The sequence below is a fragment of the Tachyglossus aculeatus genome, chromosome 21 (genome assembly GCF_015852505.1).
Source record: "Tachyglossus aculeatus isolate mTacAcu1 chromosome 21, mTacAcu1.pri, whole genome shotgun sequence".
Lineage (NCBI taxonomy): Eukaryota > Metazoa > Chordata > Mammalia > Monotremata > Tachyglossidae > Tachyglossus > Tachyglossus aculeatus.
The window spans coordinates 10,643,755-10,665,980 of NC_052086.1; the positions used below are offsets into that span (position 1 = coordinate 10,643,755).

The 22,226-nt window shown below is 55.4% G+C and overlaps 4 protein-coding genes across 4 annotated transcripts; 3 read left to right on the forward strand and 1 right to left on the reverse strand.

Moving 5' to 3' along the window:
- The first annotated feature begins 4,468 nt into the window (after nucleotides 1-4,468).
- On the forward strand, nucleotides 4,469-5,969 carry LOC119942015 (hemoglobin subunit alpha-1). Its single transcript, XM_038762669.1, has 3 exons — nucleotides 4,469-4,588; nucleotides 5,413-5,617; nucleotides 5,734-5,969. The coding sequence occupies exons 1-3, from the start codon at nucleotides 4,494-4,496 to the stop codon at nucleotides 5,860-5,862; spliced, it is 429 nt and encodes a 142-aa protein (XP_038618597.1). The 5' UTR covers nucleotides 4,469-4,493; the 3' UTR covers nucleotides 5,863-5,969.
- Nucleotides 5,970-8,802: 2,833 nt separating this feature from the next.
- Nucleotides 8,803-10,612, forward strand: LOC119942014 (hemoglobin subunit alpha-1-like). Its single transcript, XM_038762668.1, has 3 exons — nucleotides 8,803-8,897; nucleotides 10,082-10,286; nucleotides 10,403-10,612. The coding sequence occupies exons 1-3, from the start codon at nucleotides 8,803-8,805 to the stop codon at nucleotides 10,529-10,531; spliced, it is 429 nt and encodes a 142-aa protein (XP_038618596.1). The 3' UTR covers nucleotides 10,532-10,612.
- A 5,028-nt stretch (nucleotides 10,613-15,640) lies between these two features.
- LOC119942395 (hemoglobin subunit alpha-1-like) lies at nucleotides 15,641-16,629 on the forward strand. Its single transcript, XM_038763186.1, has 3 exons — nucleotides 15,641-15,735; nucleotides 16,153-16,357; nucleotides 16,501-16,629. Exons 1-3 carry the CDS (start codon nucleotides 15,641-15,643, stop codon nucleotides 16,627-16,629), a joined length of 429 nt encoding a protein of 142 aa, XP_038619114.1.
- A 4,175-nt stretch (nucleotides 16,630-20,804) lies between these two features.
- On the reverse strand, nucleotides 20,805-21,787 carry LOC119942394 (hemoglobin subunit alpha-1-like). The gene is made up of 3 exons (XM_038763185.1): nucleotides 21,693-21,787; nucleotides 21,077-21,281; nucleotides 20,805-20,933 (listed from the first exon to the last, which is right to left on the reverse strand). The coding sequence occupies exons 1-3, from the start codon at nucleotides 21,785-21,787 to the stop codon at nucleotides 20,805-20,807; spliced, it is 429 nt and encodes a 142-aa protein (XP_038619113.1).
- Between the last annotated feature and the right edge of the window lie 439 nt (nucleotides 21,788-22,226).

The following is a 22,226-nucleotide window of genomic DNA, read 5'->3' on the forward strand; positions in this document are numbered from 1 at the left end:
AGACCCGGCCCAGGCAGTTCTCTCCCACTCTCCCAGGGTGAGCAGGGGGTGGTGAAATAATCATTGCAGTATTTGTTAAGCGCTTACTTTGTGCCAGGCACTGTACTAAGTGCTGGGGTGGAAACAAGCAAATCGGGTTGGACACAGTCCCTGTGAGTCCATGGGGCTTGCAGTCTTAATCCCCGATTTATAGACGAGGTAACTGAGGCCCAGAGAAACAAAGTGACTTGCCCAGGACCACAGAGCAGACAAGCAGTGGAGGCAGGTTTAGAACCCATGGCCTTCTGACCCCCAGACCCACGCTCTATCCACCACACCATGCTGGGCTCCGTGCTCCCCTGGGGCCTGGGTTTGGGGAGGCTGAAAGTTTCTTTCCACAGCCACATCCTAAGCTTTGGCATCTATACATGGTACAGCTGGCACAGGCTTTGCGGTTGGGTATTTGAGCTTTGCAGATTGTTCTTTCTCTATTTCTATGTTGGGAAGCAGCATGGCCTTCTGTAAAGAGCCCAGACCTGGGGGTCTAATCCCAGCTTTTCCACATACCTGTTGCACCGTGACCTCGGGCAAGTCATTTAAATTCACTGGACTCCAGTTCCCTCATCAGCAAACTGGGGGTTCAATACCTATTCTCCCTCCTATTTAAACTGGGGGCCCTATGTAGGATCAATGCTTAGTACAGTGTTTGGCACAATATGAGAAGCAGCGTGGCTCAGTGAAAAGAGCACGGGCTTTGGAGTCAGAGGTCATGGGTTCAAATCCCGGTTCCACCAATTGTCAGCTCTGTGACTTTGGGCAAGTCACTTCACTTCTCTGGGCCTCAGTTACCTCATCAGTAAAATGGGGATTAATCAATCAATCAATCAATCAATCGTATTTATTGAGCGCTTACTATGTGCAGAGCACTGTACCAAGTGCTTGGGAAGTACAAATTGGCAACATATAGAGACAGTCCCTACCTAAAAGACTATGAGCCCCCGGTGGGACAACCTGATCACCTTGTAACCTCCCCAGTGCTTAGAACAGTGCTTTTCACATAGTAAGTGCTTAATAAATGTCATTATTATTATTAATACCATAATTCTTATTTCTTTCCAAGTCCCCTTCCCCTGCCAACTCGTGCCCTTGCCGCCTGGGTGGAGTCTCCGCTAGACATTCATCTGACCCATGGAGGGGTCATTCCAGATGCCAGCAGGCAATAGTTTCCCCACAGAACATCTGCATATATCTTTACAGATATGTCATTTACTCATCAACCTACTTGTTTTAGAGAAGCACCGTGGCTCAGTGGAAAGAGCCCGGGCTTTGAAGTCAGAGGTCATGGGTTCAAATCCCGTCTCTGCCACTTGTCACCTGTGCGACTTTGGGCAAATCATTTAACTGCTCTGGGCCTCAGTTACCTCATCTGTAAAATGGGGATTAAGACTGTGAGTCCCCGGTGGGACAACCTGATCAGCTTATAACCTCCGTAGCGCTTAGAACAGTGCTTTTCACATAGTAAGTGCTTAATAAATGTCATTATTATTATTATTATTATTATTGTTAATACCATAATTCTTTTTTCTTTCCAAGTCCACTTCCCCTGACAACTCTCCACTGTTCCTTTGCCGGCTATGTGGGGTTTCCGCTAGACATTCACCTGCCCATGGAGGGGTCACCCCAGATGTCAGCAGGCAAAGGGAGCCAATGGGAGGGCCAGGCTGACACCATCCCCTCCCTGGGCCTTAGTTTCCCTACAGCACACATGTATATATCTTTACAGGTCTGTCATTTATTCATCAACCTATTTATTTATTTATATTAATGCCTGTTATCGACAAATAGGGGGTAAAATAAGTTAACCTGTGTAAATTGGCCGCGGGGTTCGAGAACCCAAGGTGGCAACACAGATAAGAAAAATGACTCGGAGACGAGTTCAGATAGAGCAGTAGAGGTAGGAAAGCTGAATGCTCGCCCTGTTCACCGCCCGAGAGGGACGAGGGACGAACAGCCCCGATCCCACCCGCTTCTCCCCTTTCCTTTGGTTCCCCATCCGAGCTACACAAGGGATTCCCGAGCGTGGGAAACTTTGGCACCCTGTTGTCAGAAGATGTTAGCAGGAGACATCGCCCACAATCAATCAATCGTATTTATTGAGCGCTTACTGTGTGCAGAGCACTGTACTAAGCACTTGGGAAGTACAAGTTGGCAACATATAGAGACGGTCCCTACCCAACAGTGGGCTCACAGTCTAAAAGGAGGAGACAGAGAACGAAACCAAACATACTAACAAAATAAAATAAATAGAATAGATATGTACAGGCAAAATAAATAAATAGAGTAATAAATATGTACAAACATATATACAGGGATGTATATATACCTGTATGGGGTATATATACCCCATACACAGTCTGGTATATGGTATATAACCACACAGAATGGGATGGTTTCAGACAGGGCGTAGCTGCTTTGATCAATCAATCATCAATCAATCAATCGTATTTATTGAGCGCTTACTGTGTGCAGAGCACTGTACTGAGCGCTTGGGAAGTACAAGTTGGCAACATCAGTGTCAGCCCTGCACGATTACAGGATCCTTCGCCAGGCCGTAGCCTATTCCTCACACATTAAACCCTGCATACAATGGAGTCGGTGTAAGGGAAAATGCAGTCAGTGAGGCTTCTGCTGGAGTATGCGGCTAGGGTGGACAACAAACTGTGAGCTCGCTGTGTCTGTTTGTTGTTCTAGTGTACTCTCCCAAGCGCTTAGTACAGTGCTTTGTACACAGTAAGCGCTCGATAAATAAATACTATTGAATAAATGAATGAATGAAGGTCCGCTTGATGGGCACTTGTTTGGTTATCGTAGGGTGGCCCGGAAGGAATGCCCTACCCCTCCTCGGTGCCCAGTGCCCTGGCAGAGGATGGCCGTGGGGGTCCGGAGGGCTCTGGAAAGCAGATGAAAGCAGATATTACTTTATTTATTTATTTATTTATTTATTCATTTATTCATTCATTCATTCATTCATTCATTCATTTATGTATTTATTTATCTATCTATTATTTATTTATTTATTTATTTATTTATTTGTTTATTTATTTATTTATTTTACTCGTACATATCTATTCTATTTATTTTATTTTGTTAGTATGCTTGGTTTTGTTCTCTGTCTTCCCCTTATAGACTGTGAGCCCACTGTTGGGTAGGGACTGTCTCTATATGTTGCCAATGTGCACTTCCCAAGCGCTTAGTACAGTGCTCTGCACATAGTAAGCACTCAATAAATACGATTGATGATGATGATGATAATGGCATGCATGGGGCACCGTTAGGTCGCCTGCCCGCTTGCAAAACAGTGGGCAGGGAACCTCTGGGGAGGCTGGAGGCTGCCTAGGGGGAAAGGGGACCTGTATGGGGCTAGGGAAAAGAGGGGGCTGCAGGGCTTAGTGGTATTCCCATTTTTGTTCCATGGGACTGCTGCGGGTGCCCCGGGGCCAGATCTGCTGGTTCGCTGCTGAAGAGCTTGTGTGTACCCCAGCGCTTAGTACAGCGCTTGGCACAATCAATCAATCGTATTTATTGAGCGCTTACTGTGTGCAGAGCACTGTACTAAGCGCTTAAGCGCGTGTACTAAGGCACATTGTAAGAACTTAAAAAATAGCACTATCATTACAGTTATTAGGAGAAGCACTGTAGCTCAGTGGATAGAGCACGGGCCTGGGGTTCTGGTACTGGCTCCACCACATGTCTGCTGCGTGCTCTTGGGCAAGCACTTCACTTCTCCGGGCCTCAGTTGCCTCATCTGTAAAATGGGGATTCATTCATTCATTCATTCAATCATATTTATTGAGCGCTTACCGTGTGCAGAGCACTGTACTAAGCGCTTGGGATTAAGACTGTGCGCCCCATGTGGGACAACGTGATCACCTTGTATGCTCCCCAGCACTTAGAACAGTGCGTCACACATAGTAAGTGCTTAACAAATTATTATTATTAATTATTATTATCTTGGGCAAGTCACTTAACTTCTCTGTGCCTCAGTTCCCTCATCTGTAAAATGGGGATTTAGAGTGTGAGCCCCCTGTGGGACAACCTGATCACCTTGGAACCTCCCCAGCGCTAAGAACAGTGCTTTGCACATAGGAAGCGCTTAATAAATGCGGTCATTATTATGACCTTCCGACTGCCAGGCCCGGGCTCTAACCACTAGGCCATGCGGCTTCCCATTCCAGACCCCCCCGAGGCGTGGGACCGCAACGCCCCCTGCAGGCCGGGACGACGACAAGCAATGGGCACCAATGCCAAGCATGAGGCTGCCCTGGCACCGCGGGCACCGGTCCAACCAATGAGGGTGGCCACAGCAGCCCACCCCCACCCCTGGCACGGCGGGCACCGTGCCCACCAATGGGGACGGGTGTGGCAGGGTGTGTCCCCGTCCTGGGCCCGCATATAAGCGGCCTGGTCCCGGGCAAAGAGAATCTGGTCCTGACCCAGTTTGGAAAGGAGCAAAGATGGTGCTGACCGACGCCGAGAAGAAGGAAGTGACCGGCCTCTGGGGCAAGGCCTCCGGGCACGCCGAGGAGTACGGCGCCGAGGCCCTGGAGAGGTGAGGCCTGCCAGCCCGGGCGGGACCCAGCCCTGGGCACCGCTGCCCCTCTGATACCCACCCCTCTCCCCTGGCAACAATCCCGGGCCTTGGTACAATCTTTAGACTCCCTGCCCCCAGGCAGAAACCCCAGGACCCCTCGTTGCCGTTCCCTGGCAAGAATCTCTTTTCCCGCCACACGCTTTAGTGCCCCCCGGTTCGGCCCCTTATTCCTGCGCTCCTGGCAGAGTCCTACAGCTTTTTCTTCCCCTGGATCCCAGATCCTGCTCTCTGTGGGTTTTTTTCTAGCTTATGGTTAACAACAACAATAATAATGATAGTAATGATGGCAATTGTTAAGTTCTTACCTTGTGCCAGGCACTGTTCTTCTAAGTGCTGGGGCAGTTACAAAGTTGGACAGAGTCCCTGTTCCACATGGGGCTACCAGTTTTAATCCCCATTTCGCAGATGAAGGAGCCCAGAGAAGTGAAATGACTCGCCCAAGGTCACACAGTAGTAGCCAAGTGACAGAGAGGGATTAGAACCCAGGTCCTTCTCACTCTCAGGCTTGTACTCTATCCACTAAGCTATGCTGCTCCCTGAATCCCTGAAAGGATACCACGGGGCCCTAAAGGCCCCATACCCGCCTGCCCCGGCCCCCCGGGCACTAGCTCTTCCTGCTTCTGGTGCCCCCTGGAGTGGATTTCGTGGGTTCCCCTCTCTCCCACCCTGTTTTCACTCCCCTCCCCGGGACCCTCCCATCGTTCCCACTGACCGCTCTCACTCTCCCGCCAGACCCCGGGCACCCTGTCCACACCCGTGACCGGCCCCGCTCTCTCCCACAGGCTGTTCCTCTCCTTCCCCACCACCAAGACCTACTTTTCCCACATGGACCTGAGCAAGGGCTCGGCCCAGGTCAAGGCCCACGGCAAGAGGGTGGCCGACGCCCTGACCACGGCCGCGGGGCACTTCAATGACATGGACAACGCCCTGTCCGCTCTGAGCGACCTGCACGCCCACAAGCTGAGAGTGGACCCGGTCAACTTCAAAGTGAGCGGCGAGGGGTCAGAGGGGAGGGGGATTTGATGTTGTGGGGTGGAGGGCGCTGGAGGATGGGTGCTGGTGGACACTGGACCCCTCCATCTCTGACACCCGCTCCCCCACAGCTGCTGTCTCACTGCTTCCTGGTGGTCCTGGCCAGACACCACCCCGACGAATTCACCCCCTCCGCCCACGCCGCCATGGACAAGTTCCTGAGCAGAGTGGCCACCGTGCTGACCTCCAAGTACCGCTAAACCGGGGCTCGGAGGCCGAGGGTCCCCGCTGCCACCTCCACCCGGCCGAACCCCTCCCCGGCTCCATCGTCCCCAGGCAGACCCTCGTCTTGCAATAAAGCTCGAAATGCGGCAGCTCCGTGTGTGTGCGCATGCCAGTGTCGGAAGGGTCACGGGTGGGGGTCGGGAGCTTGGGCCCCCAAACTGCAAGTAGAAGGAACAAGGGAGGGGGTGTTGGGTGGAGCTGATAAGAGGAAATGGGGAGGGGACGGCAGCTGGCCTGGAGGATAGAGCCGGGGAATCAGAAATATATGGGTTCTAATCCCAAATTCATTCATTCATCCATTCAATCGTATTTATTGAGCGCTTACTGTGTGCAGAGCACTGTACTGAGCGCTTGGGAAGTACATATAGAGACGATCCCTACCCAACATCTGCCACCTGTCTGCTGTGTGACCTTCAGTGATCACTTCTCTGTGCCTCAGTTCCTTCATCCGTAAAGTCTGTGAGCCCCGTGTGGGCCACGGACCGTGCCCAACCAACTAGCATATATCCCCTCCAGCGCTTAGTACAGTGTCTGGCGACGGGTCCACAAGTTGAGGCTGCAGGCTCGGGGCAGTAGGTCAGTCGGTCAATCCTACTTATTGAGCACTTACTGTGTGCGGAGTACTGTACCAAGCGCTTGGGAAGGTACGTTACAAGAATAAACAACACATTCCCTGCCCTGTGCCTATGTTAGTGACAGTGTGTCTGTAAGTAGCCTCCACCTTATCTGCCCATTTCTTCATTCATTCATTCAGTGAATGAGAAGCAGCGTGGCTCAGTGGAAAGAGCACTGGCTTGGGAGTCAGAGGTCATGGGTTCTAATCCCGGCTCTGCCACTGTGTGTGTGTGACTTTGGGCAAGTCACTTAACTTCTCTGTGCCTCAGTTACCTCATCTGTCAAATAGGGATGAAGACAGGGAGCCCTACGTGGGACAACCTGATCACCTTGTATCCTCCCCAGTGGTTAGAACAGTGCTTGGCACACAGTAAGCGCTTAACGAACGCCATCATCATCATCATCATTCAGTGGTATTTACCGAGCACATACTGTGTGCAAAGCATTTCTCCTCTTCGTCTCCAGCCCCGAGCTGGTCCAGCCTGGACCAAGGGCAAGACCAGGGGCAGGTTAGGATGCGCTGGGCAACGGCCCCAAAAGTGGGTCTGGTGGGAGAGGCGTTGGCCTTGGAGCGAGAAGCGGTTTACGGGGTGGGGGCCGAGGCAGGGCCGCAGAGAGAAGACTCTGGGGGGACGGGGAGATCTTACTGCCATGGGAGGCCCCACAGGGCAGGTGGGCACGGTTACTCTCCTACTCCAATCCAGCCCGCATGCCAACCTTCTCACTGTCCCACCATCTCGCCTACCTCGCCTCTGACGTCTCACCCACGTCCTGCCTCTGGCCTGGAAAGCCCTCCCTCCTCATCTCCTACAGACGATGGCTCTTCTCCCCCGCCCGCCCTTAAAGGCCTTTTTGAAGGCCCATCTCCTCCAAGAGGCCTTCCCCTTTCCTCTTCTCCCACTCATTTCTGCGTCACCCTGACTCGCTCCCTTTATTCATCCCCCTTATAATAATAATAATGATGGTATCTGTTAAGCGTATATTACGTGCAAAGCACCGTACTAAGCGCTGGGGAGTTTAAAAGGTGATCAGGTTGTCCTGCTGGGGGCTCACAGTTTTAATCCCCATTTTACAGATGAGGGAACTGAGGCCCAGAGAAGTGAAGTGACTTGCCCAAAGTCACACAGCTGACAGTTGGCGGGGCCGGGATTTGACCCCATGACCCAGACTGACTGCATAGCCCATGCTCTTTCCACTGAACCATCCTGCTTCTCATAGATTTTGATGTAGGGAGTAGAGCACAGGCCTGGGAATCAGAAGGCTGTGGTTTCATTCATTCAGTCGTATTATACTAAGTGCGTACTGAGTCCAAAGCACCATACTAAGCGCTTGGGAGAGTACACTATAGCAACAAACAGACACATTCCTCGGCTCTTTTCAACCTTGGAGGGGAATGGGGCCATTTCGCGAGTCCCTCGGTGGCTGCCTGACCCTGGGACCCCGTTGCCACCCCAAGGCCCGGTGTCTCTCTGCACCCTTTGCCCGCCCCATCCTCTCTGCCCCGTTGCCACCCTGACTTTCACTGCGGCCCTCCGTCCATCCTCCTCTTCCAGGCTGTTTGCCAGCTACCCCCAGACCAAGACCTACTTCCCCCACTTCGACCCGAGCCAGGGCTCGGCCCAGCTGCGCGGCCACGGGTCCAAGGTCGTCGGCGCCATCGGGGAGGCCGTGAAGAACACGGACAACATGGGGGGCGCCCGGCAGACAGGTGGCAGAGCCGGGAGCAGCGTGGCTCAGTGGAAAGAGCCTGGGGTTTGGAGTCAGAGGTCATGGCTCTGCCACTTCTCAGCTGTGTGACTTTGGGCAAGTCACTTAACTTCTCTATGCCTCAGTTCCCTCATCTGTAAAATGGGGATTTAGAGTGTGAGCCCCCGTGCGACAACCTGATCACCTTGTAACCTTCCCGGCGCTTAGAACAGTGCTTTGCATATAGGAAGCGCTTAATAAATGTCATCATTATTATGACCTTCTGACAGCCATGCCCGGGCTCTAACCACTAGGCCATGCGGCTTCCCATCCCAGACCCCCCGAGGCGTGGGACCGCAACGCCCCCTGCAGGCCGGGACGACGACAAGAAATGGGCACCAATGCCAAGCACGAGGCTGCCCTGGCACCGCGGGCACCGGTCCAACCAATGAGGGTGGCCACAGCAGCCCACCCCCACCCCTGGCACGGCGGGAACCGTGCCCACCAATGGCGGCGGCCGTGGCGGGGTGTGTCCCCGTCCCAGGACCGCATATAAGCGGCCTGGTCCCGGGCAAAGAGAATCTGGTCCTGACCCAGTTTGGAAAGGAGCAAAGATGGTGCTGACCGATGCCGAGAGGAAGGAAGTGTCCGCCCTGGCGGGCAAGGCCTCCGGGCACACTGAGGAGTACGGCGCCGAGGCCCTGGAGAGGTGAGGCCTGTCAGCCTGGGACCCAGCCCTGGGCACCGCTGCCCCTCTGATACCCACCCCTCTCCCCTGGCAACAATCCCGGGCCCTGGTACAATCTCTAGACTCCCTGCCCCCAGGCAGAAACCCCAGGACCCCTCGTTGCTGTTCCCTGGCAGGAATCTCTTCTCCTGCCACACGCTTTACTGCCCCCCGGTTCGGCCCCTTATTCCTACGCTTCTGTCAGAGACCTACAGCTTTTTCTCCCCCTGGATCCCAGATCCTGCTCTGTTTTTTTTCTAGTTTATGGTTAATAACAATAATATTAATAATAATAATAATAATAACGATGGCATTTGTTAAGTTCTTACTTTGTGCCGGGCACTGTTCCGAGTGCTGGGGTAGTTACAAAGTTGGACAGAGTCCCTGTTCCACATGGGGCTACCAATCTTAATCCCCATTTTACAGATGAGGGAGCCCAGAGAAGTGAATGACCTGCCCAAGGTCATATAGTAGTAGCCAAGTGACAGAGAGGGATTAGAACCCAGGTCCTTCTCACTCCCAGGCCCGTACTCTATCCACTAGGCCATGCTGCTCCCTGAATCCCTGCAAGGATGCCACGGGGCCCTACAGGACCCCTACCCCTCAACCCCCGGCCCCCCCCGGGCACTAGTTCTTCCTACTTCTGGTGCCCCCTGGAATGGATTTCATGGGTTCCCCACCCTCCCACCCTGTTTTCGCTCCCCTCCCCGGGACCCTCTGATCAGCATGGCTCAGTGGAAAGAGTCCGGGCTTTGGAGTCAGACGTCATGGGTTCAAATCCCAGCTCCGCCAATTGTCAGCCGTGTGACTTTCTTGTGCTTCCCATGCGCTTAGTACAGTGCTCCGCACACAGTAAGCGCTCAATAAATACGATTGAATGATTGAATGAATGAATGACCTTGAGCAAGTCACTTAACTTCTCTGTGCCTCAATTCCCTCATCTGTAAAATGGGGATTAAGACTGTGAGCCCCACGTGGGACAGCCTGATCACCTTGTATCCCCCCAGCGCTTAGAACAGTGCTTTGCACATAGTAAGCACTAACAAATACCATTATTATTATTATTATTATTATCATTATTATTATTCCCACTGACTGCTCCCACTCTACCGCCAGACCCTGGGCACCCTGCCCACACCCGTGACCGGCCCCGCTCTCTCCCGCAGGCTATTCCTCTCTTTCCCCACCACCAAGACCTACTTTTCCCACATGGACCTGAGCAAGGGCTCGGCCCAGGTCAAGGCCCATGGCAAGAAGGTGACCGAGGCCCTGATCAAGGCCGCGGGTCACTTCGATGACATGGACAGCGCCCTGTCCGCTCTGAGCGACCTGCACGCCCACAAGCTGAGAGTGGACCCGGTCAACTTCAAAGTGAGCGGCGAGGGGTCAGAGGGGAGGGGGATTTGATGTTGTGGGGTGGAGGGCGCTGGAGGATGGGTGCTGGTGGACACTGGACCCCTCCATCTCTGACACCCGCTCCCCCACAGCTGCTGTCTCACTGCTTCCTGGTGGTCCTGGCCAGACATCACCCCGAAGAATTCACCCCCTCTGCCCACGCCGCCATGGACAAGTTCCTGAGCAGAGTGGCCACCGTGCTGACCTCCAAGTACCGCTAAACCGGGGCTCGGAGGCCGAGGGTCCCCGCTGCCACCTCCACCCGGCCGGACCCCTCCCCAGCTCCATCGTACCCAGGCAGACCCTCGTCTTGCAATAAAGCTCAAAATGCGGCAGCTTTGTGTGTGTGCGCATGCCAGAGTCGGAAGGGTCACGGGTGGGGGTCGGAAGCTTGGGCCCCCAAACTGCAAGTAGAAGGAACAAGGGAGGGGGTGTTGGATGGAGCTGATAAGGGGAAATGGGGAGGGGACGGCAGCTGGCCTGGAGGCTAGAGCCGGGGAATCAGAATGATATAGGTTCTAATCCCAAATTCATTCATTCATCCATTCAATTGTATTTTTTGAGTGCTTACTGTGTGCAGAGCACTGCACTAAGCGCTTGGGAAGTACAAGTTGGCAACATATAGAGACGGTCCCTACCCAACATCTGCCACTTGTCTGCACTGTGACCTTTGGTGATAACAACTCCTCTGTGCCTCAATTCCTTCATCCGTAAAGTCTGTGAGCCCCGTGTGGGCCACGGACCGTGTCCAACCAACTAGCTTATATCCCCTCCAGCGCTTAGTACAGTGTCTGGTGACGGGTCAACGAGTTGAGGCTGCAGGCTCGGGGCAGTAGGTCAGTCGGTCAATCCTACTTATTAAGCACTTACTGTGTGTGGAGTACTGTACCAAGCGCTTGGGAAGGTACACTACAATAATAAACAGACACATTTCCTGCCCCGTGCCCACATTAGTGACGGTGTGTCTGTTTATAGCCTCCACCTTATCTGCCCATTTCTTCATTCATTCATTTAGTGAATGAGAAGCAGCGTGGCTCGGTGGAAAGAGCACTGGCTTGGGAGCCAGAGGTCATGGGTTCTAATCCTGGCTCCACCACTGTGTGTGTGACTTTGGGCAAGTCACTTAACTTATCTGTGCCTCAGTTACCTCAACTGTCAAATGGGGATTAAGACTGTGAGCCCCGCATGGGACAACCTGAAGTATGGACTGCAGTGGGGAGAGACAGGAGTTTGGGAGATCAGCAAGGAGGCTGATGCAGTAATCCAGGTGGGATAGGATGAGTGACCGTATTAATTGGTAGCAGTTGGGATGGAGACGAAAGGGCAGATTTTAGCGATCTTGTGAAGGTGGGACCGACAGCATTTGGTAACGGATTGAATATGTGGGTTGACTGAGAGAATCAAGGATAATGCCAAGGTTACAGGCTTGTGAGAGCCCCCAGCGTGGACCACCCTCTTCTCTTGGAAGTGTACTCCAACCCTAACTTCACTGACTGTCAGGTTCTCCTCTTATCTCTCTGGCCTCGCATTCTCAATCTCCTTTGCGGGCTCCTCCTCTGCCTCCCACCCCCTAACTGTGGGGGTCCCTCAAGGTTCAGCTCTGGGCTCCCTTCTAATTCTCCAACTACATCCACTCCCTTGGAGAACTCATTCACTCCCATGGTTTCAACCTCAACGCTATGCATATGATACCCAGAACAGTGCTTTGCACATAGTAAGCATTTGATAAATGCCATCATTATTATTAAATCTACATTTCCTCCCCTGATCTCTCTCCCTCTTTCCAGGCTCACATCTCGTCCCGTCCTCTCTACATGGATGTCCTCCTGTCACCACAAAATTAACACGTCCAAAACAAAGCTCCTTATCTTCCCACCCAAACCCTGGCCTCTCCCTGACTTTCCCATCACTGTAGACGGTGCCACCATCCTTCCCGTCTCACAAGCCTGGAACCTTGGCATTGTCCTTGATTCCTCTCTCCTTGATTCAATCTGTTACCAAATCCTGTCAGTCCCACCTTCACAACAGCGCTAAAATCTGCCCTTTCCTCTCCAGCTAAACTACCTAGTTAATACAGTCACTCATCCTATCCCGCCTGGATTACTGCATCAGCCTCCTTGCTGACTTCCCAGCCTCCTGCCTCTCCTCACTGCACTCCATACTTCAGTCCGCTGCCCGGGTCATCGTTCTGAAAAAACGTTCAGGACGTGTCACCCCCCTCCTCAAAAATCTCCAGTGGCTGCCCATCCACCTCCGTATCAAGCACAAGCTCTTTATCACCTCTCCCTCTCCTTTTTCCCCTCGCTTCTCTCCTTGTACAACCCAGCCCGCACACTTCCCTCCTCCGGTGCCGCTGACCTCCTCACTGGGCCTCCATCTCGCCTGTCTCACCGCCGACCCCCGGCCCACGTCCCGCCTCTGGCCTGGAATGCCCTCCCTCCTCACATCGGACAGACGGTTTCTCCCCCCACCTCAAAGCTTTATTAAATGCACACCTCCTCCAAGAGGCCTTCCCAGACTAAGCCCCACTTTTCCTCATCTCCCACTCCCTTCTGTATCGCCCTGACTCGCTTCCTTTGCTCTTCCCCTGACTCACAGCCCTTCAGCATTTATGTATGTACCTGTCATTTCACTGATTCCCTCCCTCTAGACTGTGAGCTAGCTCGTTGTGGGCACGGAATGTCACTGTTTATTATTGTACTGTACTTTCCCAAGAGCCTAGTACAATGCTCTGCACAGAGTAAGTGCTTAATATGACTGAATGAATGTATGAGGGGGTGATGGGGTGTCGTGGGATGGGGGGTTCTCTCCGCCAGCTGGCACTTGAGCAATTCGGACGTCCGGTGGGGCCTGGGCAGCAGCCGGGCCTGCTCTGGGGGGCGAGAACTCCGGGGAAGGAAACCGTCCCCCGCCCAGCTCCCCACCATTGTTTCCTGCAAACCCCGGGCCCGGGGGCGGGAGGAGGAGGGGGATGAGGGAGAGGAGAAGGGGAGGGGGAGGACGAGAAAGAGGAGGAGGAGGAGGAAGAAGAGGATGAAGAGGAGGAGGAGGGGAGATGGAAGAGGATGATGAGGGGAACAGGGAGGAGGATGAAGAGGAGGAGGAGTGGGAGGAGGAGGAGAAGAAGATAAGGGGGGGAGAGGGGAGGAGGAGGGGAATGGGGAGGAGGATGAAGAGGAGGAGGAGAATGGGGAGGAGGATGAAGAGGAGGAGGAGGAGGAGGAGGAGAAGGGGAAGGGTCAGGAGTAGGAGGACGAGGAGGAGCTCCTCCAGGAGGCCTTTCCAGACTGAGCCCCCCATTCTCCTCTGCTCCACCTCCTCCCCTCCCCATCGCCCCCACTCCCTCCCCCTGCCCTACCCTCTTCACCTCCCCACAGCACTTGTGAATATTTGTACATATTTATTATTCTATTTATTTTATTAATGAAGTGTATATATCTGTAATTCTATTTATCTATTCTGATGGTATCGAACCTGTCTACTCGTTTTGTGTTGTTATCTTGTCTCCCCCTTCTAGACTGTGAGCCCGCTGTTGGGTAGGGACTGTCTCTAGATGTTGCCAACTTGTACTTCCCAAGCGCTTAGTACAGTGCTCTGCACACAGTAAGCGCTCAATAAATACGATTGATTGATTGATTGATTACAGTACAATAATAAACAGTGACATTCCCTGTCACATCCCCCACCTGTTGCCGAATTGTACTGCCGAAGTGCCTAGTGCAGTGCTCTGCATACAGTAAGCGGCTCAATAAATACGATTGATTGAATGACTGAATTATGGCATTTTTATTAAGCACTTACTATGTGCAAAGCACTGTTCTAAGCGCTGGGGAGGTTACAAGGTGTTCAGGTAGTCCCACGGGGGGCTCACAGTCTTCACCCCCATTTTCCAGAGGAGGTAACTGAGGCCCAGAGAAGTGAAGTGCCTTGCCCAAAGTCACACGGCTGACAATTGGTGGAGCCGGGATTTGAACCCATAACCTCTGACTCCAAAGCCCGGGCTCTTTCCATTGAGCCACAGTGTTTCTCATGAGTGAATGAGAAGGAAAGGAAGACAGAGACAGGCAGGATGAGAGACACAGAGAGGGAAGGGGGACCCGGGGGCAGGGGCCGAGAGGCAGATGAGAGAGACTGGGGGAGGCGCCTCCGGCCTCCGTGCCCTGGCACCCCTACCCGATCGGTGCCAACGTGCTACCAATGCTACTGCACATTCATTCATTCAATTCGTTCGATCGTACTTCTTGGACGCTTACCGTGTGCGGAGCACTGGACTAAGCGCTTGGAAAGCAGAATCGGCAACGAATAGTGGCAATCCCTCCCCAACAACGGGCTCACGTATTTCTTAAGCGCTTACAGTGTGCAGGACACTATACTGAGCGCTTGGGAGGGTGCAATACAACACAAAACAGACCCAATCCCTGCCCACAACGAGCTCACAGTCTAGAGGGAGGGAGACGGGCATGAATAGAAAGACATAAACGACAGCTTTGGACATAAGTGGGGTAGGGGGGAGATGCACAAAGGGAGCAAGTCGGGGCGACGAGACAGGGCCTCAAACAACCAATCAGTCAGATTCTTCGAGTGTTTACTGTGTGCAGAGCGCTGTACTAAGCGCTCGGGACACTACAACAGAGTCGGTGGGCACGTTCCCAACCCCCAGTGAGGTTGCCGGCAGCCCCGGGGGAGAGACAGAGAGAGAGAGGAGGGCAAACAACAGAGAGCCCGCTCCCCTCCCCATCTCCCCGTGCCCAGCTGTATGCCCCCTGCGCCCACCCTCCGGGCTCCTTCTGCCCGGACTGGCTGGGCATCGCCCCCGGGCCCGGGCTGGTCCTGGGCTCCCAAACGCGGGACAGACCCGGGCTGAAGGGGACGGAGGGCTAGTGCCAGCCCGGGTTGGCCCAACCAGCAGCGCCCCGGGGGGCACAGGGTGGGCACGAAGCCCCCGGGCAAGGGCTGGGGGGCACAGAGGCGGCCTGGACGGAGCCGCACTCGTGCCCCGGCCCCGGGGGCGAGGGCGAGGGTAAGGATGGGCAGGCTCCGGGCCTTGGGCACCGCAGAGTGCCCTTCCCCGCCTCGGTGCCCAGGAGGAGCAGGGGACAACCGTCTCCAAGAACTTTGTCGGGGGGGGGCCTCCCGCCGCCCGAGGTCCGAGCGCCCCTCTCCTCCCCCCTCGCCGCTGCCTAGACGGGGCCCCCCGGGCACGGCGGGCACCGTGCCAACCAATGGGGGCGGCCGCAGCGGGGCGGGCCCCCCTCCAGGGCCCGCATATAAGCGGCCTGGCCCCCCGGCAAAGAGAAGCTGGTCCTCAGCCGGTCCGGGGAGGTGCCGACATGGGGCTGACCGACGCCGAGAAGAAGGAAGTGTCCGCCCTGTGGGCCAACGTGGCCGGGAACGAGGAGGAGTATGGCGCCGAGGCCCTGGAGAGGTGAGGCCTGCCCTTCGCCCCGGCCCCCGCCCCAGGAGCCCAGCACCCAGCCCTGCCCTCGAAGCCCAGACCCCCAACGCCTGGTACCTGCTCCCTCACGACCCCGAAGCCGGCTCCGTCACCCCTTCTTCCCCATCATCCCCGGTGGGTCGGGCTGCCGTCAATTGCCCCGCCTTGGCACACGTTGTGATGCCCCAGAGTCCCGTTGGGGATCCCCGCCGTCCGGCCCACGAGCCCAAGGCTTTCTCTTTCCCTCGGACACTGGGTTCCGCCCCCTTCTCACCCGCCCTGGCACGGGCCCGAAGCCCCCGACGCTGACCCCTGGGGTCCCTCCCGCCCCGTCGGGTCCCGTGGGCCCGTGTGGCACGGATCCCATAGGGCCTCCTCCGGGCACCGTGCCCCGGCTCTCTCCCGCAGGCTGTTCCTGTCTTTCCCCACCACCAAGACCTACTTCCCCCACTTCGACCTGAGCCGGGGCTCGGCCCAGGTCAAGGCCCAAGGCAAGAAGGTGGCCGGCGCCCTGACCTTGGCCGTGGCCCACCTCGACGACCTGGACAACACCCTGTCGGCGCTGAGCGACCTGCACGCCCACAAACTCAGAGTGGACCCGATCAACTTCAAAGTGAGTGGCGAGGGGTCAGAGGGGAGGGGGGCCAGGGGGACCCGATGCCACGGAGGCGGGCATGGGCTGGGGCCCTGGGGTGGGCACCGTGGGGAGCTGACACTGGACCATCCCCCCCATCTCTGCGTCCTGCTCGCCCACAGCTGCTGGCTCACTGCTTCCTGGTCGTGATGGCCAGACGCCTCCCGGCCGAGTTCACCCCCTCCGCCCACGCCGCCCTGGACAAGTTCCTGAGCAGAGTGGCCACCGTGCTGACTTCCAAGTACCGCTAACCGGGGCTCGGAGGCCGAGGGTCCCCGCCGCTCCCTGCTCCCTGTCCCCTCCCGCCGGACCCCTCCCCAGCCCCGTGGCGCCCAGGCAGACCCTTGTCTGGAAATAAAGTTTCAACCGTGGCAGCCTTATGTGTGTGTATTTGTGAGCAAGGGATGATGATGTGGCTCTGACTGTCCTCGTCCCTCTGCATCCCGGGCCTCTGGCCGCTGGCAATGCCGTGAATGGGATGGGGCGCCGGATGCTGTACTGAGCACCTCAGAGGCTGGCGGGGACTCGTCTGAGGTTTCCCTAGGCCAGCATCTGGCCTATCTGTGGTCATTGGGTCAGCCCGGCCCTGTAATGCTGCGGGGACCCCAGGACAGCCGGAGAGTGCGGCTCTCTGGGTCTCCATTGACTGTCCATCTCATCATCATCATCAATCAAATTTATTGAGTACTTACTGTGTGCTACTGTACTGAGTGCTTGGATGATCACAGTATAGCCTAGTTCATATTTTTTTCATTCAGTCGTAGTTATTGAGCTCTTACTGTGTCCATCCACACTGTATTAAGCGCTTGGGAAAGTGCAATACAATAATCACCAACGAGCTCACAGTTTAGAGGGGAGGAGACAGACATCAGTACAAAGAAATATAATTACAGATGTGGACCTAAGTGCGGAGCAAGTTGGGGCATTGCAGAAGGGAGTGGGAGATGAGGAAAAGTGGGTAGACACAAGCCCTGCTCAGAAGGAATTTACAGTCTAGAGAGACCCAAGTCTTCACTGAAGGCCCCCAAAGGGGAGGGGGAGGCGGAAAGCCCCAGATGGAGAAAAGAGGTGAGAGATAGAGGAGGCGGGAGAGGCGCATGGATGGAAGGGGCAGCAAAGGAGCCCAGCTGCAGGTGCCCAGAGGGAGCAGGGAGGTTGGCGGGCCTCATCCAGTGTTCGGAAACTTCCGTGTGGGACTGTGTCCGTCTGGGCTCAGGGTTGCCCCGCGAGGCCGTGGGGCTTGTGAGCTTGGTGCCTCCTTCTGCTCCCGCCCGGCCGGGACTTGGGCCTGGCTTGGGGAGGGGAGAGGGGGCAGCAGCCGGGCCTGCTCTGGGGGCGAGAACAAAGGGAAAGAAAATCAGCCAGCCCAGCTTCCCAGCTTGTTTTCCTGCAGGCCACCGTGGCCCACCCCCTGCCCCGGTCCTCCCCACCCCCGCGTGCCCACTTCCTCTCTTCTGCCTTCTGGCAGACTAACCTCGTTGTGGGCAGCGAATGTGTCTAGCTCTGTAGTACTGTCCTCTCCCAAGCGCTTATTCCAGGGTTCTGCACACGGCAAGTGCTCGGATGAAGATGGCAAAAATCCAGGTCCAGGCTGCTTTCTTCCTTCCCTCAGCCCTGTTTCCACAGGACACCTCCTCCAGCCCTTCCTCACTGCATCCCACGCACTCTTCCAGGCTTTGTAACTCCCTCCCAAAAGGTCTGGAGTTCCCACAGCCTTCCTCCCTAACCCCTGACTTCCTAGCCAACCCTTTTGTTGAGGAAAGCAGCAAGAAGCAGTGTGGCCTCGTGGATAGAGCGAGGACCTGGGTTCCAATTTCAGCTCTGCCATCTGTCTGCTGTGTGACCTTGGGCAAGTCACTTCATTTCTCTGGGCCTCAGTTACCTCATCTTTAAAATGGGTTTTCAACACTAAGGCCTGTGTGGGACACAGACTGTCATCAATCTGATCAGCTTACATCTACCCCAGCACTTAGTACAGTGCCTGGCACATAGTAAACACTTAACAAATATTATAAAAAAAAGAAAATTGAAACCATCAAGTCTGAACTTCCCAACTTTTTCCCATCACTTCCTCTCCCTGCTAGTACCCTCTCCTCATCTTTCTCCTACTTCCTTGTTTCTTGATTGATAGACCTCTTGCCTCCCTTCTAATTCCATTCCCTCTAATAATGGTGGCATTTGTTTAGTGCTTACTATATCACTCAATCAATCAAGGGTATTTACTGAACGCTTAGTGTGTGCAGAGCACTGTACTAAGCACTTGACGTGCACTGCCCTAGGTCATAGAGCAGGCAAGTGAAGGAACCTGGATTAGAACCCAGGTCCCCTGACTCCTAGGCTCAAGCTCTTTCCACCAGGCCACACTGCTTCTCCTCTGACCTTACTTCCACTCATGGAAAACCCTGCTCCCACCCTCCTCCACTTCCTCACTGTTCTTTTCCAACTCTTACAGTTCCTTCCCATCTTTTTTCAAACCTGCTCAAGTCTCCCAGTTTAAGTAGAAAGGAGAACAGGTATTGAATCCCCATTGTACAGCTGAGGAAACTGAGGCACAGAGAAGTGAAGTGATTTGCCCAAGGTCACACAGCGAGCAACTGGCAGAGCCGGTAATAGAACCCAGATCCTCTACGCTGCTCTTTACTTGAACTACCTCAATCAGACCCCCTTCACTGCACTGAGACTGCATTTCCAAAGGACAGGAGTGATCTTAGGTTGTATTGTACTGTCCCAAGAACTTAGTACAATGTCCTGCACACAGTAAGTGCTTAATAAATATCAGTGAATTATTGATTAATTCAATAGGCTCTACTCTATCCAATCCTTCTTGACATCTCAGCTGTATTTGACACTGTGGACTACCTTTTAAACACTAGCAGGGCTCGTTTTTGCTGACTGCCAATCTGGCTCTCCTCCTTCCTTTCAGGCGCCTTCTTATTTTTGTTCATTGGTTCCTCTTCTACCTGTCCTCCATTTTGGGCTCCTCCCTTAATCAACAGAATGATGGAATTTATTGAGCGCTTACTGGGTACAAAGGATTGTACTAAGCACTTGGGAGAGTACAACGCAAAGGAGTTGGTGGACACAATCACAGACTTTAAGGGATTTATAAATCAACTCAACAACCACTTCTAGCACTTACATATTTATTTATCCCTACCGCACTCAGCAGTCGTCATTACTCAATTTGTAAATATCACAGTGCGAGTTGCTATAGACAAAAGAACACATTTCATATAACTCCTGTGCTTTCCCAAGCGCTTAGTACAGTGCCCCAAACTCAGTAGGTCCTCACTATTATTTTTACTTAGTATTAGCCAAAGATATTTACTTATTTTTTAAATTGTACTGATTAAATGCTTACTCTGTGCCAAGCACTGTATTAAAAGTTGGGGTAGATGAAAGAAAATCAGGTTGGACACCGTCCCTGGCCCACCTGGGCTTTACAATCTTAATCCCCATTTTACAGATGAGGTAACTGAGGCAAGAGAAGTAGTGATTTACTCCAGGTGACGCAGCAAACAAGTGTAGCCTAGTGGCTACAGCATGGGCCTGGGCATCAGGAGGATCTGGGTTCTAGTCCAGGCTCTGCCATTTGTCTGCTATGTGACTTAATTTGTCTGGGCCTCAGTTACTTCATCTGCAAAATGGGGATTAAGACTAGGACTGGGTCCAAACTGATTAGTTTGCATCTGCCCGTGTGCTTAGCACAATGCCCAGCACATAGTAAACACTAAGCATATTCCTCTAAAAAAGGGGGGCAAAGCTGGAATTAGAACCCAAGTCCTCTGACTTCCAATCCTCTGCTCTGTCTACTAGGGCATGCTGCTTCTCTAGTTACTGAATGCTTCCTGGGTGCAGAGCACTGTACTAAACACTTGGGAGAGAACATAACAAGAGAGTTGGTAGACACTTTCCCTGCTCATGTAGCGCTTACCCTCTTGGGGAGGGGGGCTGGGCCCAGGAGGAACAGTGGTCCCGGTTGAAGAAGGCAAAAAAGAGAGACAGAGCGAGAGAGACAGAGACTGTGAGGGAGACACAAAGAGCTGCCTCCCCCTCCGCCCCTGTCCTGGGGTTCCTGCAGCATTACAAGGAGGGACTGACCCACGGACCACAGATAGGCCGGACACTGGCCTGGGGCCGCCCAGACGAGTCCCCGCCCGCCTCCGCAGCACTCAGTACAGCGTCCGGCGCCCCGTCCCATTCACAGCATTGCCAGCAGACAGAGGCCAGGGATGCAGAGGGACGAGGACAGTCAGAGCCACATCTACATCATCCCTCGCTCACAAACACACAGGCACGAGGCTGCCACGGATGAAACTTTATTTCCAGACAAGGGTCTGCCTGGGCGCCATGGGGCTGGGGAGAGGTATGGCAGGAGGGGACGGGGAGCGCGGGGCGGCGGGGACCCTCGGCTTCCGAGCCCTGGTTAGCGGTACTTGGAGGTCAGCACGGTGGCCACTCTGCTCAGGAACTTGTCCAGGGCGGCGTGGGCGGAGGGGGTGAACTCGGCCGGGAGGCGTCTGGCCACCACGACCAGGAAGCAGTGAGCCAGCAGCTGTGGGCGAGCAGGACGCAGAGATGGGGGGGATGGTCCACTGTCAGCCCTCCACGGTGCCCACCCCAGGGCCCCAGCCCGTGCCCGCCTCCGTGGCATCGGGTCCCCCTGGTCCCCCTCCCCTCTGACCCCTCGCCGCTCACTTTGAAGTTGATCGGGTCCACTCTGAGTTTGTGGGCGTGCAGGTCGCTCAGCGCCGACAGGGTGTTGTCCAGGTCGTCGAGGTGGGCCACGGCCAAGGTCAGGGCGCCGGCCACCTTCTTGCCTTGGGCCTTGACCTGGGCCGAGCCCCGGCTCAGGTCGAAGTGGGGGAAGTAGGTCTTGGTGGTGGGGAAAGAGAGGAACAGCCTGCGGGAGAGAGCGGGGGCACCGTGCCCGGAGGAGGCCCTATGGGATCCGTGCCACATGGGCCCACAGGACCCGACGGGGCGGGAGGGACCCCAGGGGTCTGCGTCGGGGGCTTCGGGCCCGTGCCAGGGCGGGTGAGGAGGGGGCGGAACCCGGTGTCCGGGGGAAAGAGAAAGACTTGGGCTCGTGGGCCGGACGGCGGGGATCCCCAACGGGACTCTGGGGCATCACGTCGTGTGCCAAGGTGGGGAAATTGACGGCAGCCCGCCCCATCGGGGATGATGGGGAAGAAGGGGCGACGGCATCGGGGTCGTGAGGGGGCAGGTACCAGGCGTTGGGGGTCTAGGCTTCGAGGGGAGGGCTGGGTGCTGGGCTCCTGGGGCGGGGGCCGGGGCGAAGGGCAGGCCTCACCTCTCCAGGGCCTCGGCGCCATACTCCTCCTCGTTCCCGGCCACGTTGGCCCACAGGGCGGACACTTCCTTCTTCTCGGCGTCGGTCAGCCCCATGTTGGCACCTTCCCGGACCGGCTGAGGACCAGCTTCTCTTTGCCCGGGGGCCAGGCCGCTTATATGCGGGCCCTGGAGGGGGGCCCGCCCCGCCGCGGCCGCCCCCATTGGTTGGCACGGTGCCCGCCGTGCCCGGGGGGCCCCGTCTAGGCAGCGGCGAGGGGGGAGGAGAGGGGCGCTCGGACCTCGGGCGGCGGGAGGCCCCCCCCCCGGACAAAGGTCATGGAGACGGTTGCCCCAGGCTCCTCCTGGGCACCGAAGCAGGGCAGGCCTGGAGCCTGCCCATCCTTACCCTCGTCTTCGCCCCCGGGGCCGGGGCACGAGTGCGGCTCCGTCCAGGCCGCCCCTGTGCCCCCCAGCCCGTGCCCGGGGGCTTCGTGCCCACCCTGTGCCCCCCGGGGCGCTGCTGGTTGGGCCAACCTGAGCTGGCACTAGCCCT

Excerpts from the sequence above, each read along its gene's own strand:
- LOC119942015 (XM_038762669.1), top strand. The coding sequence starts at position 4,494 with ATGGTGCTGACCGACGCCGAGAAGAAGGAAGTGACCGGCCTCTGGGGC. Across the intron at positions 4,589-5,412 it reads GGCGCCGAGGCCCTGGAGAG|GCTGTTCCTCTCCTTCCCCA; the intron begins GTGAGGCCTGCC and ends TCTCTCCCACAG. Across the intron at positions 5,618-5,733 it reads TGGACCCGGTCAACTTCAAA|CTGCTGTCTCACTGCTTCCT; the intron begins GTGAGCGGCGAG and ends GCTCCCCCACAG.
- LOC119942014 (XM_038762668.1), top strand. The coding sequence starts at position 8,803 with ATGGTGCTGACCGATGCCGAGAGGAAGGAAGTGTCCGCCCTGGCGGGC. Across the intron at positions 8,898-10,081 it reads GGCGCCGAGGCCCTGGAGAG|GCTATTCCTCTCTTTCCCCA; the intron begins GTGAGGCCTGTC and ends TCTCTCCCGCAG. Across the intron at positions 10,287-10,402 it reads TGGACCCGGTCAACTTCAAA|CTGCTGTCTCACTGCTTCCT; the intron begins GTGAGCGGCGAG and ends GCTCCCCCACAG.
- LOC119942394 (XM_038763185.1), bottom strand. The coding sequence starts at position 21,787 with ATGGGGCTGACCGACGCCGAGAAGAAGGAAGTGTCCGCCCTGTGGGCC. Across the intron at positions 21,282-21,692 it reads GGCGCCGAGGCCCTGGAGAG|GCTGTTCCTCTCTTTCCCCA; the intron begins GTGAGGCCTGCC and ends TCTCTCCCGCAG. Across the intron at positions 20,934-21,076 it reads TGGACCCGATCAACTTCAAA|CTGCTGGCTCACTGCTTCCT; the intron begins GTGAGCGGCGAG and ends GCTCGCCCACAG.
- LOC119942395 (XM_038763186.1), top strand. The coding sequence starts at position 15,641 with ATGGGGCTGACCGACGCCGAGAAGAAGGAAGTGTCCGCCCTGTGGGCC. Across the intron at positions 15,736-16,152 it reads GGCGCCGAGGCCCTGGAGAG|GCTGTTCCTGTCTTTCCCCA; the intron begins GTGAGGCCTGCC and ends TCTCTCCCGCAG. Across the intron at positions 16,358-16,500 it reads TGGACCCGATCAACTTCAAA|CTGCTGGCTCACTGCTTCCT; the intron begins GTGAGTGGCGAG and ends GCTCGCCCACAG.